Genomic DNA, 17,780 nt, shown 5'->3' on the forward strand with positions numbered 1-17,780 from the left:
TTAAACGACCAAGAGGATAAGGATGTAGAGAGGTTATTCCCAAAAAAAACCTCGACTCCAGAAACAAACTACAGAGCAGCTAACAAAACAATACGAAAGTAAATAGGACATGAAAAATGATAAGGGAAACATAATATAACATGACGCAACAACCATAACCAACTAATGTGATAACTGAAACACAGGAGATAACGAGGGATATTTAATAGATATCCAAAAATAATGAAGACTGTGTGGAATTGATAAAGACAATTAGTGAACAGTTTTATATGAAATAGATTGGTGAAACAAATGTTACAAATCCTAAACCAGATAAACAAACACTTCCCAGATTTCTTTAAATATTAGTATATCTATCTATGTAAACGAATTCGAAGCATCGCCTTTCCTCTAGAGGCTTTGTTTAATTGCTATTCTACACTTATGTTGATGGAAGGTAGAGGACAGAGAGACAGATTCATTCTTTTTACACAAATCCAAGCACTTATAGGAAATGTTTTAACCCATAGCATACTTCTGGGTCCAACTCCGGGCAGTTGATTCGTATTTTGCCCTGTCTGTCTTGTACATATGAGCAATCTCTGGCACCAGGGGATCATCGGGGTTTGGATCCGTCAAGAGTGAGCAGATTGAAAGCAAAACCTGAAGTTAATACAGATACATTTCCCACCTTAAGAAACATAGACAATGTACACAAACATTGTGAAGGTTTTAACATGGCAAAAATTCCATTTTGTAGAAAAGCATGATTCAATCAGAACAACTAAGACAGGAGTTGAAGGGTTTTATGTAGATAGTATTGAACTGTATCAATCATTATATTTGCTGCGATTATTTTCGAAAAAACTAACTAGGTTGTAAGGTAAGAAGGAACCTTGGAAATAGTCAAGGCAGGGCTCCATTGCTCCTTCAATATGTCCAAGCATATACTGCCATTGCTATTAATATTTGGATGGAAAACTTTTGTCCTAAAAGCAACCTGCAAATATTTAACCACACATTTAAGAGATTCACATCTACTAGGACAATACAATTAACAAGCTAAAAATATAAACAATAATGCACTCCAAGAATCAGTACAAGATGAACTGAAGCCCAAATTGATCATCCTATTGTTCTTTCTTGTGAAAAAAATCATCCTATTGTTTCTCACGATGTTTATATATGAGATGTTTATCTGGAGTTACCAAACATTCTCAACAAAATTATAGTTAGCTTAACTCTATAATTGATAAGAATGAACAAGAGGACCTCTTTTAATGCCTTATTGGAACCAAAAATATCAAAGAAAAAAAACATGTAAAAAACATCACAGCTTCTATCAAGTTGCGCCCTTTTTTGATATTTTAGACCTCAACAACCTGACAAATCAATTTTGAAATCTTAGCATCTCAATTAATATAAGAAACTTAAAATAATTAAACCAGTAAAGGTTCCGTCGGTGACACAGGATCAGTCAACCGCAGGGACTAACTTTCCTATGGGCCCAGTAGGAAATGGTCCAAAAGTATGCACGAATTACCAGCTTTTAATATTTTTATTAAAAGCTACATCGGAAAACATTCGACAATCCAAAATTATGCTCCAACATAACTAGATAAAAAAACTCTCTCCTCATAGCACAAAAATCGAGCAAGGGAGACATCAACTCACAAAAGAAATCTGCAACCATTTCATTACCTTAGGAGGTTTAAATGGATAATCAGGAGGAAAATGAATAGTGACTAAAAATACACCCCCAGCATAGGGACTATCTGGAGGGCCCATTATCGTAGCTTGCCAGTGAAACATGTCCTCTCCGACGGGGCCTGTAGAATGGCAATAAAAGTTTAGGAAGTTGAAAAAAAATGAGATGATGAGTGACGTAGTGTATGCCCTAAGAAAAAAAATGCATGAGCACGTTCATTGCTAAGATACTCTACCCTTAGACTTGAAAGAAACTACACCCTCCTATAATGGAAAATGTAGCATGCAATTATTTCTACCACACAAACAAGGAATCACAACCCCTCCAAAGACACATCTGCAGGAAGTCTTGACAAGGACTATCTATTATCACAAGGCTCAGATTCAAATAGAAAGATCCTAAAAGGCATCGACTAGATGACATTAGGTACTAACACTAGAAAACTTAGAGGAGTGAACAGAGTGCATACTGAAATAATATTCAATCATGAATCCTCCAATCAGGCAATTACTGGCAAAATTAATCAGGTCTTCATATAAGTTATGTCAAGATAAACAAATTAGACAAAACCTTCACGTCTAAATCTTTTTGTGCCACAGGTTCTTGCTTTTGACATGTGTTCTAATACTATTAAAAGAGTAACCTAGAAGAAGCTTAGATGATCGACAACCCAAAACCACTAGAAAAGCTTTAGTATCTCTATTAAAATCAGAGAGTGCAGTCTGCCAAGATATCGTTGCTCTGCACAAAATAGAAAGCTAACATCCATATCATCATATTTTGAAAAGGGTAAAGGATCCTGATACCACAAGGAGTCAAGTACAGACACGGGCTTAGACCCTCGGAGTCATAGCTCTTTTGGACCTTGAATGCAACTGACTGAAGCAAGATGACTTATTGAACTAAGTTAACAAGTTACAAATACCCCTACCAGTATCCGCACAGTACAACACTGCCACGCAGATACAATAATACACATCACATCCTCTAAATAAAAGATATAAATCGGACAACAATATTAGATCACAAACATAAATAATCAACACAAATTAGTTGGGGCCTGATAATTAAATTAGGCCTTTGGCTAACTCACACCCAAAAACTAGCTCAAAGATAGGATGATTAACCAAGCCTTATAAGGAGGAAAAGGTTCTCGTCCGATGGGATCACCATCATTCACTCCCCCCTTCATGTCCACATCCATACATTCTTTATCCCGTTGATGTGTGACATTCAACAACCGGGAACATATTGACAACCCCCACACAATCCAGAAGCGCGACCCAATAGGTCTAACTCTGATACCATGACAAATTAGTCCTTAAGCCTAACTCACACCCTAAAAGATAACTCAAACAGAGAAAGATTACTCAAGTCTTAGAAGAAGTCCGGGGTTCTCATCCCGGTCCGATGTGGGACCATTATCATCAACTCCCCCATCATGCCCGATCCAAACATTCTTTATCCAGTCAGAGCATAACATTCAAGGACTGAGAGCACATTCACACAAACCGCACAATCCGAACCCACTCACAACAAACTCAAACTCCGATACCATAACAAATTAGGCACCTTAGACCTAACTCACAACCCAAAAAGCTAGCTCAGAGCGATCCAAACCTTATTTAAAAAGCTCAGAGTTCTCGTCCTAATAGGATGTAGGATCATTCTCATCAAGAAAGGCGGGTATATGAATCCTTTAAACCCCAGCCTATAATGTCCATTTCATACAAACAGAGACTATATAACAATCTTCGAATAATTAGAGACTCTACAAATCCCTACATACACAATACTAATCTGTAATCATAAAAAATAGACATGAATACATAAACTAAGCATTACCAGCGCTACATGAAGTAGGAGGATCTTTCTGAAGGTCCTTAAGCTCCTTCAATATCCGCTTAGAAGCCATGGCAGAAAAATTGAAACAACCCTAACAATTCAAAGAGATCTAAACAAACAAACCAAAAGAAGATGAAAATTTATGAAGGAATCTGTAAGAATGTATATAAATAGAGAGAGAGAAACGCGTGAATATTAGCAAAAGAAGAAAGATTCTTCAATGTTCAGTGCTTTCGGTCGTCCTTTTTCTTTAACGCGGAAACGAAGGGATGATGAAAGAAACAAGTGGGACCCTACTTAAATGGCTCTACTTATTTTACTCAAAATATATAAAATTTCATTTTAGATAAATTAAAAATAAAAATCACTATTTCATTAAAGGAAAATTGATCGATTATGGTCGAAATAGTTTGTAATGGTAGTAGTGATGGTAATAGTTATTGTTAGTTGCTAGTAATGATGGTGGTAATAGCTGTGACGATTGAGATAATTGGTGTTGTATGTGGTAACTGTCGTAATGGTGTATGAAATAAATATATCAAGAAATGAAAAATACTTTTTGATATTTATAAATTTTTATTGATAAAATATGTCTTGAGATCATGCGACGCTACTAATTAGTATTGTGTATAAAAATCACCATCATTTGCTTCCAATGTAATCGGGTTTGACTTCGTGGTAATTTCTACAATTTTCAGTGATGCATCAAAAATAACTATCTATCAACAAGATTTGTTCGTTTTACTTTAGGCAAAGATTTTGAATTTTACTTTTACTTTTGTTTCAAGTGTCATTGCTACTTGAAGCTGTAATTTGCATGTATTTAAAGTATTTTAAAATTAGGACATTATAAAAAGACCGAGTATAAAAAAATCACTCACAATAGATGATATATTAATAAACTAGATGGACAACATTTTATATTTTCATATAATAAATGCTTTGCATAGTCAATTTTCCTTTCTTAAGTTTGTGGTTTACTGATTTTAACACAATTTAATTAACATTAACATCATCTATTATATATATAATCATGTGAATGGCCTGAGAATGAAGTTTAACTAAACAATATAGACAACATAGAGAACAAGTATTTTGATATTATAGATCAAAATGAGAAAATATAGTACAGACAAATATACATACACAATTATGTACCTAGAAAAATTAATCGAGAAGCAAAAAGATTAAAAATATTAAAATCCTACTTATGTCATTGATGAACATAAGTAGAGAAACATATCGAAAACAACGTCCGATGAGCTCTCTTCGTCACATCGATATTTGAGAGCATAGAAGCGGTTCTTCTTAGGAGCATCAGAGTTAGGACCACTTGCTAATTCTTGATTATTTTCCCTCACTTGAACTCTCAACATAGGACAGTCTTTCCTCATATGACCACTATTTCCACAACCATAGCAAATATCCGTGCCAACAAGGCACTTGCCTCTTGCAACATTTGGCGCGATTAGATTTTTCAACTTGAGAACCACCCCCTTTTCCTCCTTGTGGCTTAGGGTCAGGCAATGTGAAAGGCGGTCTTGATGAACATCGCCTAAAATGATAGTGTGAAAAGAAAAGAGTGAATTGCTTGAAAGGTGAACTAAAGTGGTAGTCGGTGATTCACCAAATGTGAAAGCCTGACTCAATCAAGTTCCTCAACTAAGGTTCAAACACCTGAAACCTAGAGCATGAAAAAGCGAGCTAAGGAATAAGAGTCGATTCATCGAGCGAGCTCGGCGAGCCATTTGAGACCAAGTGTTGGGCCTTGTTACTCAGCAAATCAGCAGCAGCCCAAAACCTTTTACAACAGCCGACCCAGCCCAATAATACCAAAACAAACCCAGACCCAGACCCAAAAGTCATATTTTACTACTTTTTATTCAATTTTGTCTCTTGTTTAAGGTTGTAAAATGCTGAATTTGATAGAATAATTAGTTATTGCTTATACTTTTTTATGTCATAAATAGATCCTAATCCTTCTTCCTTTATTTTGATACATGTCACATCAATTCATCCTTGCATCTCTTCGAGTTAAATTCTATCGAGTTAGCCTCCGGTGTTCGAGGAAAGAAAGAAAGAAAGTTGATCACAAGTCTTGAAAAGTCCAAAAAGGGGTTGTATACATACTGTATACACTAATATACACGTCAGAATACAAAAATACAGGGCCAAAAATCTTGTCATTAAGATCAAGTAATATTTCTTTTATATATCTTGCATTGCACAAGGAGTGATTTTCATACCTTTATACAATTGTTTTAGGTCTAGATTTACATGACTGTATAATATACACCACTAAACTGAAGATTGTTTTCTTATATATCCAACATCTCTCTCGTGTTTCGTCACTATGATATTTCAAATAAACCAATCTGATTTCCTGAAGTGCATAATCAAGTAAAATGAGGTGAATGTGTATTTTCACATTATCAAGAACTTTGTAAAATGTCCCCACATGGCAGAAATAGCCAGTGCCTTTATACAAGTAAAATGTACCTCTTATAGTTTGGTTGCAAGTTGAAATTATTCTAAGGTATACTTGCAACTCCACCTACTACTACCTTACTATAAGATGGAACTTTTCAGATTAACTTAGATCAAACTTTATATCTAAATGGTGAGTAATAACATTATGAACTTTGATTTAGGCACAATAGCATTTCATTCTTCTCATCCTAAGCCGATCGCGATGTCTTTCGTTCCTTAAATCAATCAATTTAAATCAAACCTGAAAATCAAACACACAAATATAAGTGCAATTCAAGAATTAGAATGCTTTATGTATAGTCTCTAGCAAGATTAATTCATATACTTTGTACTTTTCTTAGTACACCAAAGAAGTTAGATATATCAATCATGACTAGTTTTTTTTTTTTTCCATTTAAGTGTCAAGCTAAGATGGCATCTTTCCTAAACTTTTTTTTTTGTCTGTTTCACCTATAAACCCCATGTGCATGGTTCAATCTCACCAATTCAATGTATCCTTTAATAGTATTATTCATATACACTAACGATGTCAGATCGCCTAAAAGATAACTATGTGTAACTGCTTATCATAGTGGAACAAAAAGCCAAGAAAATAAGGTACTTCAACAAATTATAACACTTGTAATATAGCAAGGAAATAAAAAGGCAGAACATTATTGTTGACTTCATATGTAGCAGAAATTCAAATGCAAAAAGGTCATGCTTCATTATCTGCATCTTTGTACTATTAGTATATATCACCTAAATGATAAATCAAAGGTCACTTCAGCTATAATCTATGTTGTTCGGACTCTTAAAAAGTATTTGTCAGATGCTTTAAAATTTATGCATCTTTGGAGGATCCGATACAGTCTGAGCAACAAAGGCTATAACCCAAGCTTCCTAATTTGGCGCGATACATACATCTTTAACTTTACCTCAACAGGCAACTAAACACTCCAACTTTGAAAACCCCGTAAACAGCCTAACTTTGAAAATGCACATCTAGACGCGTTCTCAAAAGTGTGCATTATCAAAGTTAAGATGTTCGCGAGACACACCTGTGTCAAGATGATCACAATTAAAGCTGGGATTGATGTTCAGGTGCCGGTGAAGGCCAAGTTAAAGGGTCTTGTCTATGTATTATGCTTTCGAATTTATTCAGAGTTGTACTAACTTACCAGTTAAACAAGGTAATGCCACATTTTGGTGTAGCACCATTTTCAATCTGCTTTAACCTCAAAGATCCACAAGAAACCTTAACTCTAATATTCCAACTCTTCCATCCTTTATATCCAACACCAATATCAGTACTCACATCAGCAGAAACTCTCAAATTCTTGTTCTTGAACTCATTCATAATCAATTTTCCAGTACTTTCATCATACAACAACTCATTCGATTTCATAACGAATTTAACAACTTTAACCTTCCTATTCTCCAGAACAAAACCAACAACTTCCCCTGCACCCATGTTTACGTCGTTTTCGCCTTTTAAATCCACTTTAGTATCACCATACACAATCTTCAGCTCCCCATTTGGATTTTTCAACTCCACCCCAAGTACTGATTGTGCATTCAATCTTTGCCCATCCTGACTTTCAGTAACATTAAATTTAGTAAACTCAAGAGATCTTAAATGGAAAACAGGGGCTTTTGGATCAAACCAAAGGTAAAAAACACCACAAGCAGATACTAATAAGAGTAACAAGATTAGTATAATCAAAAAGCAACAACAAAAACATCTACAACAACAATTACTTCTTTCCTTTTGTGGATTGAATGAAGGTGGAAGTTGAACTTTTCTTGGTGGCATTTGGATTGGAATTGTAGGATCTTTAAACCCTGGTGGCTTCTTTAATGGTTGCATTTGTGACATTCTTGAATCTAAACCAAAAAAAAAATTTAAAAAAATCCCTTTTTTCCCTTTTCTTGATTCTTGATATAAATGAGTAAATCTTTATGAATTATGAAAAGTGAAATGTTGCATTAAATCAAACAGGTTATGTGCATAAAAGGGTAAAGTTTGAATCTTGATGAATATGAAGAATCAAAATCAAGATCAAGATTATATGATTTAGGAATTAAAGAAAGGATTTTGGGGATTGGAAAAAAAAAAGAATAAAAAGATAAATGTTTTGTGGGGTTATGGAGGTGGAATTTGGAAGTGTGTGTATGGTGAAGAGAGAGAGTGAAGAATGTGATTTTTTCGTATATAATCTAGATAAATATTATGAAAAAATAATTATATTAACTATTTTTTAACGTTAGCTCCTTTTTCTAAAAATATTAGAAAGTAGAAATTTTAATTTAAAACATTTAAAATCTATAATGCAATCCAAAATTCAAGTTCATATGAATAAAATATTACTAAAAGATAATGGTATGTTGAACATAGGAATTGTGTTGGCATATATATATATAAAAAAATAATAGAAATATAAGAACTATTCTTTTAATATTTTACTTTTTTTCCTATGAATTTGGCTTTTGGATCGGATCAAGTCAAGTTTTTCAATTGAATTTTTCTTTATTAGTTTTTTTTTAAAAAAAAAAAAGTTAAGCATTTTCTGATTTTGTGATTTTTTAGTTAGTATTCCTAAATTTAGTAATGTTAAGTTAAAGTAACTTTTATAAAAATAAGTGATGATTGTGCGATCATATGAAATTTACCCTAGCCAAGAATCCTATTTTTTTTAAAAATACAAATAATTGCAAGAACCCCAATTGCCAACTAAATATTGTATTGTTAATGTTGAATTTTATGAGAAAAAAAAAATGCCAACCAAATGTTTTATTCTTAATGAAAGACATCAGATAAAGCATTATCCTTATAATGTCTTATACTAGAAATATAATATATACGGTTTTTAGCATTAATAAATATATATTTTAATAAAGAATATTAAAAATTTTATTGGCATTAATTAATTATAGTTAGATTTAATATCGTCCTACATTTTAATGACAACTATCATAAAAAGTGTTAAAATATAATTGTTGTTAATAATTACCTCTAAAAGAATATATTAACAACAATCAAACTAGAACATGTAATTAATTGCATGTAAAAATTATTTTTAGTTTAGCGACATTATCATGTCAAGAGGCACAAACTTAAAATACCACTAAGGAGTCATATGATGTGTAATACCACTAACGAGTCATATGATGTGAGATATAAGATATAATAATTTTAGAGTATTTTATTCTGTGTTTGATTGAAGGTATTATTTAATTTTGAAATTATTTTTCCCACTATTTGTGCTTTAATAATAGGCAACTTTCACATATAGCAAATAAAAAATTCATATTTGTATACTAATGCAAAGTTTGCATAATTGCGCTCCATAGCAAACATAGAAATTGTATAATTCGCTATACATATACAGTTGAAGCAAATTGTATAAAACGAAGTGTATAAAACAAGAAAGAAAAAGATACTTGGGCAGAGAACTGTATAAGAACGAAGTGTATAAAACGAATTGTATTATTATAAGTGTATAGAAAAGATTATATACAATTTGAATTTGTATAAAATGAGAAAGAGAGAAAGACAAAAGAGACTTGACAAGGAATATACAATTGAATTGAATTGTATAAAACGAGAAAGAGGGAAATTAGATACAATTTGAAAATTGTATAAAACGAGAAAGAGAGAAAGGCAAAAGAAACTGAGCAGGGGAGTATTTTTATTGTATAATTATAATTGTATAGGATAAAAATATATGTATTTGCATGTGTATATACAATTTTCTCACGCTTTATACAAACAGAAACGCAATTTATACATTTCACTTGTGTTTGTATAAGTGAGAAAGGCGAGGGTGGCGAGCGAGATTTGAGAGAGTGGCGAGCGAGATCTGAAAGAGGGGAGAGAGGGAAACAAAAATATATATATATATATATATATATATATACAATTTTTTCTGCTTTATACAATTACAAACAATTTTTATACACTTATGTTTGTATAAAAATTGAGGAAGCGAGCGAGAGATTGGAGGAGAGTGGCGAGCGAGATATTTGAGAGAGAAGCGTCTGACATTTTTTGCAAATGTTTGCTATGGAGCACAATTAAATCAAATCCTAGCTACTCCATTTATATTATTTATAATTTTTCCTAATAAGATAAGTTATCTTTTATATATCTATATATATAATAAAATAATTTATTTCAAAATAACTTATTTCTAATGAAACGAACCCAAAAGAACATAGCAATGAATAATTCTTGGTATCTAAAACTCAAATAGCACAAGCAAAAAGGACTACTCTTCTCTTTTTAATATTTTATTTAAAACAAAGATGGTTGACATGTCTACATTTGAGCCTCAAAAATATTTTCCAAATAAATTTATACCCTCTCACTTTTAGGTTGCAAGTTGCCTTGTCCATTCTATAAAGTGTATAATATAATATAATAAGAATAATTTATTCTAATGTTTGCAATTCTAAAATCACAAAATTCTCACAATGTAAAAATAATTATGATAATGTCTGGCCAAAATTGCAAAAAGAAAAAATTATCAAAAAATAGTGATATTTAACACCAGATTTATAAAACTTTTCCACAATAGGGATAAAAGACTAAATGTCTCTCCTTCATGTTTTTGTTTGTTATCAAATGAATTATTTTTCTATTTGGTTCTGACAAATCTCATAATATTATGATTTTAAATGAAAATCATTTTCAGCATCTAAATTTTATTTTAGATGAGACATGTTAAATATATTGTAAATATCTTGTATTATGATAAATATCTTAACAAGACATATTTCGTGGGGGAAGCTAAGCCCTAAGGTACCAGAAGGAGGTTCATCCTATCCTTTTTAATCGAAATCAAAAAACTAAATTGTGTATATATATATAAAGCTGAAATTTATGTAATTATTTATGTTTTTGAGTGTCTCCGGCTTTATATCATCATAATAAGTATGGCTTAGGTATTTTTCGTCTGATGTCCCGAAGAGAAAAAAATTAAACTATAATTTTTTATTTATATATACGAAATACACTATCTTTTTTTTTTATATATATATATAGTAGCCAGTAGGTGTTATATCCTCTTGGCTTCTTCGTTTATTTATTTTTTCATATTTTAAATTTTGTTAATGAAAATTATGATCGGCCCTATTAATGAATTTATTTCTTGTGACATGTGTGGTGTATTATTTTCCCTTTAATAAAAATATGCATTACATGTACTTGTCTGATAGACAATTAGCAATGTCGTATCAATATTATCTTGATGAGTTTGTTTTATCAAATAATTTTAAAGCAAAGCGTTTGTATTTGATCAATTCAGTAATCGAAGAGGTGAATTTTTTATTAATTGATAAGCGAATTGTGTTTGGTTTCAAAAAATTGATATCAAAAGTCATTTTCTATGTTTTCTTATCGATGCATATTGCATATCAAAAAGGGAAAAGGGTCTGATATACCCCTCAACTTTGTTATTTAGAGCTGATATACCCCTTGTTATGAAAGTGGCTCATATATACTCGTACTTGTAAACAAATGGCTCACATATACCCTTTTCCTCTAATGGAAATGAAAAAATAATAATTTTAATCTAAATTTTTATTTTTTTTTTCTAAAAAATATAATCTCATAAGAGTAAATTTAATACTCATCAAACATATTTTTTTGACTTTTTTTTGTTTCAATGACTAATTTAAAATTATTATTTTGATAATCAAAGTTATTTATGTTTCACTAATATTCTTGTAAAACTTATTGTAGATGACCAAATTTTTTCTTCGAATACGAAATTAAATTACAATACACAAAAAAATAGTTTAATTTTTTTTCTTTAAACTAAGGAATGAAAGAAAAAAAAATAAGAATAAGAAACTCAAATAATTATAATAAAAGAAGTCAAAAAATAATTTATGTAGGAAAAAATTAAAATATCCCTTGAACTTTGATAGAAGAATCATATATACCTCTAAATAATTTTTTTAAAAAAAATAGAAGTAATAAATATAAATTTAAAACTAATTTTTTAACTTCCGTTAAATGAAGGGGATATGTGAGCCATTTTGTAACGGCAGGGGTATATGTGAGCCGTTTGTATAACGGTAAAGGCATATATGAGCCACTTTTATAACGAGGGTATATCAGCTCCAAATGACAAAGTTGAGGGATATATCAGACCCTTTTTCCTATCAAAAATCATATTTTTTTTGTGCGGACTAATTGGAGTGTCAGATTTTCTTATTTTGATAATTTTAATAACTTTATTTCAAAGTTTTCATATATGTATATATTGTATGTTACAAGAGTTCTCAAAAATTAAAAAAAAAAAAAAACTTTTAGACAAGTCAGAAAAAATTGTTTTTTAAAAAAAAAATTAAATAAAAGGCAAATTAAGGAGGGGAATGTACGTAAGATACAAGATACCTTTATTAGCCAATTTTTGGGTCACTTTTTGCCTAATTCTTTAAACCTTATATTTGAGCTGAAATTTGATTCCTTAAACTTGCATGATACTCTATTCGTTTTCTTTTTACTTGTTAGTATTTTATTTTTCGATAATCAGATTTTTAGGATATACTTCCTTCGTTTAAAAAAAATGACATAATTTATTTTTTTAGTATGTCTCAAAAAGAATGAATCATATTCTTTTTTGGCAACACTTTAACTTTAACTTTCCATGTGGTATGTTTATAACCACAAGATTAAAGGGCATTTTGATACATTTGACATAACTTTAATTTAGAACCACAAAATCAAAAAGTCTTCTTTCTTTTCTTAAATTCTGTTCCAAATAAAACTAGGTCATTCTTTTTTTAACTGAGGGAGTATTTTTTTTCACAAGAGAAAAATTACAACTTATAATATTTTATATAATTTCCAAACAAATTTAACTTTCGTAAAGTAAAATGTAACAAATAAAAAAATGGTGTGAGTATATAAGGTTTCCAATTGTCAATATGAATGGATGGTCAAGAAGTGAGAGTTGGGAGAATTGAATGGATGGAGAAGAGACAATCAACGCACTTCCCACATCGAGCTTAGAAATCTGGTCTTTTTCATAAAAAAAAAGAAAGATTTTAACAATTCTCATCAAGGAAGGAATCCGAAATGTCATTTATGCAATTATTACTTCCTACTTCTTTCTGTAGAAGCATCAATTTTAAGGAGGATCGAAAAATATTTTTTGAAAAATATTTTTTTTGGTACCAAACACACCCTTTTAAGAAGTTGTGGCCATTTGGAAACTGTCGTTATTCTGCTTACTGCTAAGGAGATTCGAATTCCTTAAGTAACCAATTTGATATAAATTATGACATTTGTAATTTAATCCACATATTATGCAATAATTGATGTTTGGTCCAACAGATAAAGCCTCGTTTTCATAAAAGAAATTGTTAAAGAATGACAACTGTGTAATTAATGAGATGAGTGAACTCCTTATAATTTATAGGATTGGACAGTTGTTCTCCATTTGAGCTTGTGGAATGTGAGTTAGGCCTAAGAATTAATTTAATATTGTATCAGAGCATGAAACATCTCACCCCTTGTTGGACTCTCGAAATTAAACTTGTTTACGCATCAGATGTTAAGCACTAGACGTGAGGTCGTTTGTAAAAGAATGACAAAAATTCCACATTATTAGTTAATGATATTGGTGAACTCCTTATAAAGTTTGGACAATCCTCCTCCTTTTGAGCTATCTTTTGAATATGAGTTAGATCTAAGACCTAATTTAATATGTAATCAGAGTCAAACTCATCCCAACATAAAGTTTACACTTCGTAATCCAATATATACTATTATACAAAATTATACCTAGGAAAAAATTATACACGTGTATCAATTTTGTATAAAAGTGAATAATAATATATAAAAGGTGTTTATTACACAAATATACGCTAACCGAATAACAAACTCAAAATATGAACTGCATGACATAAGTATTTTCTTTTCCCTCCCAAAAGATGCAGGGCTTAATTTTCCAAAACTAAAGGAAATTTTCAAAAATATACCGCTCAACATAAAATGTTACACCACATAAGTCGAGATACAACACTATACAACATTATACCAAGGATAAAACATAATACATATGTATTATCCTTGTATAAATATGAATAGTAGTGTACAAAATATATCTATATGTAAAGGACAACAAAACCAATTGACCCCACTTGATGATCTATCAAACCTATAAAAACCATATACTTATTTTCAATAACCTTTTAACATGTTTTTCCTAGATATACTAAGACAACGACATACCTTGTATAATTCAACAAGTTGGGTTTTTATGAGAGCGGGTTACACGCATACCTTACCCCTACCTTTGTGGGGGTAGAGAGGACGTTTCGGATAGACCCTCAACTCAACAAAAAGTTTTTCATATAACATTTCAAGATATACTATAGCCAAACACGGAAAGTATAGCAATCCTTCACTTTCTCATTTCAATTGCACAAACATAATTATTGTGCTGAAATGGAACAATTTTAGTTTTAAAACTTCCCATCTTTCAAATACAGCCATTGACAAGCTTTGGCTGTCGAACGATAACAGTCTAGCAAAAACGGAAACTAGTTTAAATGGATTTATGCTCTCTCACTAAGCTATAGAACCATTTCTAAATGCTTTAGGCCAGACCTTAATAAGATGAAAGATCGTCGGTGGAAAGGGTTGATGGTACCACCACATACTCCACGCGAGCTGTCCATTCATTTCCCGGCTTCAAAGCGATGGGTTTTTCTATTGCTGCACCATCAACACAAAGCATGTGCTTGTACTCATCGTTGCCAAGATCCGCCATTGCTTTGCATTTCTTAATCCAGGGATTCCATAGCACTGAAGAAGACAAGACGGCGCAACATTTAAAACTAGGTTCAGTCATAGACAAGTAAAACTAATTTATTTTGTACATATAATATCGAATTCCCTTGACATAAAGATGGCTCAAAAAATGGTTCAGTAAAGTTTAAATGTCAAGTATGGCCTTCTAGTTTGTCCACCACTCGTAGAAGGTCTACTATCATGCTTTCACGAAGCAAACTAGCAGGATCACGATACAGTGTAATAAAAGTTTCTCTAACACTAAATATAACGGTAAAAGACTGATGTCAAGTGACATTTACACTTTATTCCTTGCAGAGATTTCGATAATTAAACAATACTTCGTTTCAGATAAAACAAACATTTCAAGGTTTATAAGAGAAACAATTATGAGACATAAGAGTCAAATTTTCAGAAAAGAAACGTTCCTCTACCTCCGCTCCTTCCAATCGAAAACAGTTTTGAAGAATGACTTGAACTGAAGCAACTTACCAGTATCTGGTAGCCCTTCCTTTTTTATCAGATATGTTCGCTTCTTTTCATGATCAAGAATAGCAATGCAATTAGGAGAACAATGGTAGACACGGTCGATCTGAAAGAAAAAAAGATGATTTTCTAAGTGCAAACAGAAAAAACAGACGGATTAACAGTCAACCAATTCACTAAAGTAGACCAAAAGGCTTCAGATATGAAAGACATGGTAAGCTGATCACTTTACACTATACAACTTCAACATGCAGTTCAAAGAAACCACATATATATGTGCTCCAAAAAGTTGAAAAATCAATGTACTAACACAACATGACCAGCAGTGCTAAAGACGATGCTTAGACAATTTATCTTTGAAACAGCAATTCGAGAAATCAAAAAGGGTAGTTCTCAATTCCAAATTAATTAGACTTGCCTATGGTCATGGAAAGAAAAAGAGAACTTATTCTCTCGGTCAAAACTTCAAAAGTAACCTTCTTATTTAACATCAATTGAAGGATGCTTCCTTGCTTGTCTCTATTTTTCTTGTAGCTCAGTGATAGAGTCCACATTGTTAAACACCAAGGGAAATAGCAAATATCTATATCGAGTCATTATTCAAACTGTATTACACAAAACCATCCAAATTTGAGATTTTAACTAATTGAACACATCTATAATCACATCTTTTGAGATATTTAGGCTGCATAAATAAATTTACCTCAGTCTCAAATGTTATGGCATCTCCTTGTTCTGTAAAGAGTTCTTTTGGGCACAAGTTGTCACGATAGTCCAGTGTTTCCAAACCTTCTAGACGCACTTCGCTGTGAATAAGATTCATGTTAAGTTCTAAAAGAACTTAAAATCATCAACCTCTAAAGTAATGCTCAAACATTTAAATGAACAATCATGTACAAAGAAACTGGTTCTTCTTCTCTCTTCTCTTAAATTTGAATAGCTTTCAAGCTTGTCCAGGAAAAACTAGATTTCAATAAAATTGCTGACAGCAGGAAGAAAGAAAATTCATGGATATGAAAACAATAAGAAACCACATAGGGAACAACATACCTTATGTTAGAAACAGAAAAGTATGTTTGGTAAGCAAAGGAGAATTTCAACGGCTTGCCAGTGACGTTTCTTACACGGGATATCAGGGACAAGCTTCCATTTGATGCAAGAGAAACCCGAAGGCGAAACTCAAAGCTGAAACATTAGAAGAAAGATATTTACTGGAAACTTCGAAAGTTACAACTGTAAGCAAGAATAACCATGAACTGAAAGGCTCTGAGTTGAAATGTACACCAAGGAATAAAATTTCGAACATGAAAACCGGTGAAAATTCCACTTTCTTTTTAGCCATAGACTTTCACTCACATAACTTTCTTTGAAAACATTTTTAGTACTCATAATTCAGTGATCCAAACTTCTAACAAAACCAATTAGAATTTGCTACAGAGTGAGGGTCATACACATGAGGACAGAACTTCAGTTCATCTTCGGACGGTTTGAGCAGCAAGTCAATGAAAGATTTTCCTTGGGTATCAAATGATATTAGAGATGGCGGGTCGTCTTCAATGGTCCAAATTTTGTTTCTTGCAAATCCAGGTTGCTCAACTGATCCACCATTTCCATTCTGCAGCATAAGTAGGATAATCATGTGATCTATTTTACAGTACTGGACAGGAATTTATCAATGATATGCACTGCTAAAAGTACCTGGGGAAAGGAAATAGAGATTCCTCCTCGTGCAGATTTCGAAGATTTGGAGATCTGACATATAAAGGCTTATGTTTGTCAATGCGCATTCTCAATATTATGCCTTGAACAAAACTTTGAATCACCACAAACTTTAACACATGATTCCCCTTTTAAAATAAGGGAGGAAGGAGAAAAAGTAACTGAATATTAATAATAGAGGAATGGAGATCAGATAAATCAAGTAATGGAAAGGTCCCCAACATTTGTTCCGTCTGAAGAAATGAGTCATCAAAATAATAGAGTAAGTAGGACCAATTTAGTCATGCTCATGTTACAATTGAACATTGTCAAATCAATTCTCAATGGATAGATTATTGAATCAGATTTCCACACTGTCTATATAAAATACTTGTTTTACAAGTGAAACAGATAATGCAAGATTATATGCAATGAACTCATAATAAAGCACTAAGCTAATGGACTCTATTTTACTTGGACAAAGATAATGAGATGAACTTGGATGTAGAAGTGTCTCAAGTATTTATTTGTAATGTGAAGAAGTGTTCAATAGAAGTCATATTAAAGTTAAAGTATTGTAAAATAGTAAAAGTTTATAGTTTTACTTAAATTGTTGGACGGGAAAAGAATTTACCATTTTCCCAAAAGTTACTTTCTGAGACCGGCTAAAATAGGAAGTACATTGATGACAACAGGACAGAGGAGTATATAACTAGCCCGACACTACTATTCTTGTCTTTAAATACCCACTATAGCCACCATCAACAATAGTCCGCCATGTCTACC

The 17,780-nt window shown here is 31.9% G+C and overlaps 3 protein-coding genes across 3 annotated transcripts in view; all 3 read right to left on the reverse strand.

Annotated features, from left to right (window-relative positions):
- Positions 1 to 220: 220 nt before the first annotated feature.
- LOC107031934 (ubiquitin-conjugating enzyme E2 28-like) lies at positions 221 to 3,776 on the reverse strand. The gene is made up of 4 exons (XM_015233447.2): positions 3,533 to 3,776; positions 1,681 to 1,808; positions 875 to 979; positions 221 to 642 (listed from the first exon to the last, which is right to left on the reverse strand). Exons 1-4 carry the CDS (start codon positions 3,600 to 3,602, stop codon positions 499 to 501), a joined length of 447 nt encoding a protein of 148 aa, XP_015088933.1. The 5' UTR covers positions 3,603 to 3,776; the 3' UTR covers positions 221 to 498.
- Positions 3,777 to 5,921: 2,145 nt separating this feature from the next.
- On the reverse strand, positions 5,922 to 8,225 carry LOC107032448 (NDR1/HIN1-like protein 6). Its single transcript, XM_015234051.2, has 2 exons — positions 7,183 to 8,225; positions 5,922 to 6,263 (listed from the first exon to the last, which is right to left on the reverse strand). The coding sequence occupies exons 1-2, from the start codon at positions 7,878 to 7,880 to the stop codon at positions 6,248 to 6,250; spliced, it is 714 nt and encodes a 237-aa protein (XP_015089537.1). The 5' UTR covers positions 7,881 to 8,225; the 3' UTR covers positions 5,922 to 6,247.
- Positions 8,226 to 14,352: 6,127 nt separating this feature from the next.
- LOC107032365 (putative glucose-6-phosphate 1-epimerase) overlaps positions 14,353 to 17,780 on the reverse strand; it is a 6,747-nt gene continuing 3,319 nt past the window's right edge. The window contains exons 3-8 of the mRNA XM_015233961.2: positions 16,995 to 17,048; positions 16,748 to 16,911; positions 16,347 to 16,481; positions 16,000 to 16,102; positions 15,303 to 15,402; positions 14,353 to 14,825 (exon numbers count right to left, since the gene is read on the reverse strand). Coding sequence (XP_015089447.1) covers positions 14,629 to 14,825; positions 15,303 to 15,402; positions 16,000 to 16,102; positions 16,347 to 16,481; positions 16,748 to 16,911; positions 16,995 to 17,048 — 753 coding nt within the window. The 3' untranslated portion in view covers positions 14,353 to 14,628. The remainder of the gene's footprint in view (positions 14,826 to 15,302; positions 15,403 to 15,999; positions 16,103 to 16,346; positions 16,482 to 16,747; positions 16,912 to 16,994; positions 17,049 to 17,780) is intronic.

Source organism: Solanum pennellii, chromosome 10 (assembly GCF_001406875.1).
Source record: "Solanum pennellii chromosome 10, SPENNV200".
Taxonomy (NCBI): domain Eukaryota; kingdom Viridiplantae; phylum Streptophyta; class Magnoliopsida; order Solanales; family Solanaceae; genus Solanum; species Solanum pennellii.

What these genes read in the sequence shown, in the direction of transcription:
- LOC107031934 (XM_015233447.2), bottom strand. Translation starts at nt 3,602, where the DNA reads ATGGCTTCTAAGCGGATATTGAAGGAGCTTAAGGACCTTCAGAAAGAT. An exon ending in TCCTACTTCATGTAGCGCTG is followed by an intron (nt 1,809 to 3,532) that starts GTAATGCTTAGT and finishes GCCATTCTACAG; the next exon opens with GCCCCGTCGGAGAGGACATG. An exon ending in ATCCATTTAAACCTCCTAAG is followed by an intron (nt 980 to 1,680) that starts GTAATGAAATGG and finishes AAATATTTGCAG; the next exon opens with GTTGCTTTTAGGACAAAAGT.
- LOC107032448 (XM_015234051.2), bottom strand. Translation starts at nt 7,880, where the DNA reads ATGTCACAAATGCAACCATTAAAGAAGCCACCAGGGTTTAAAGATCCT.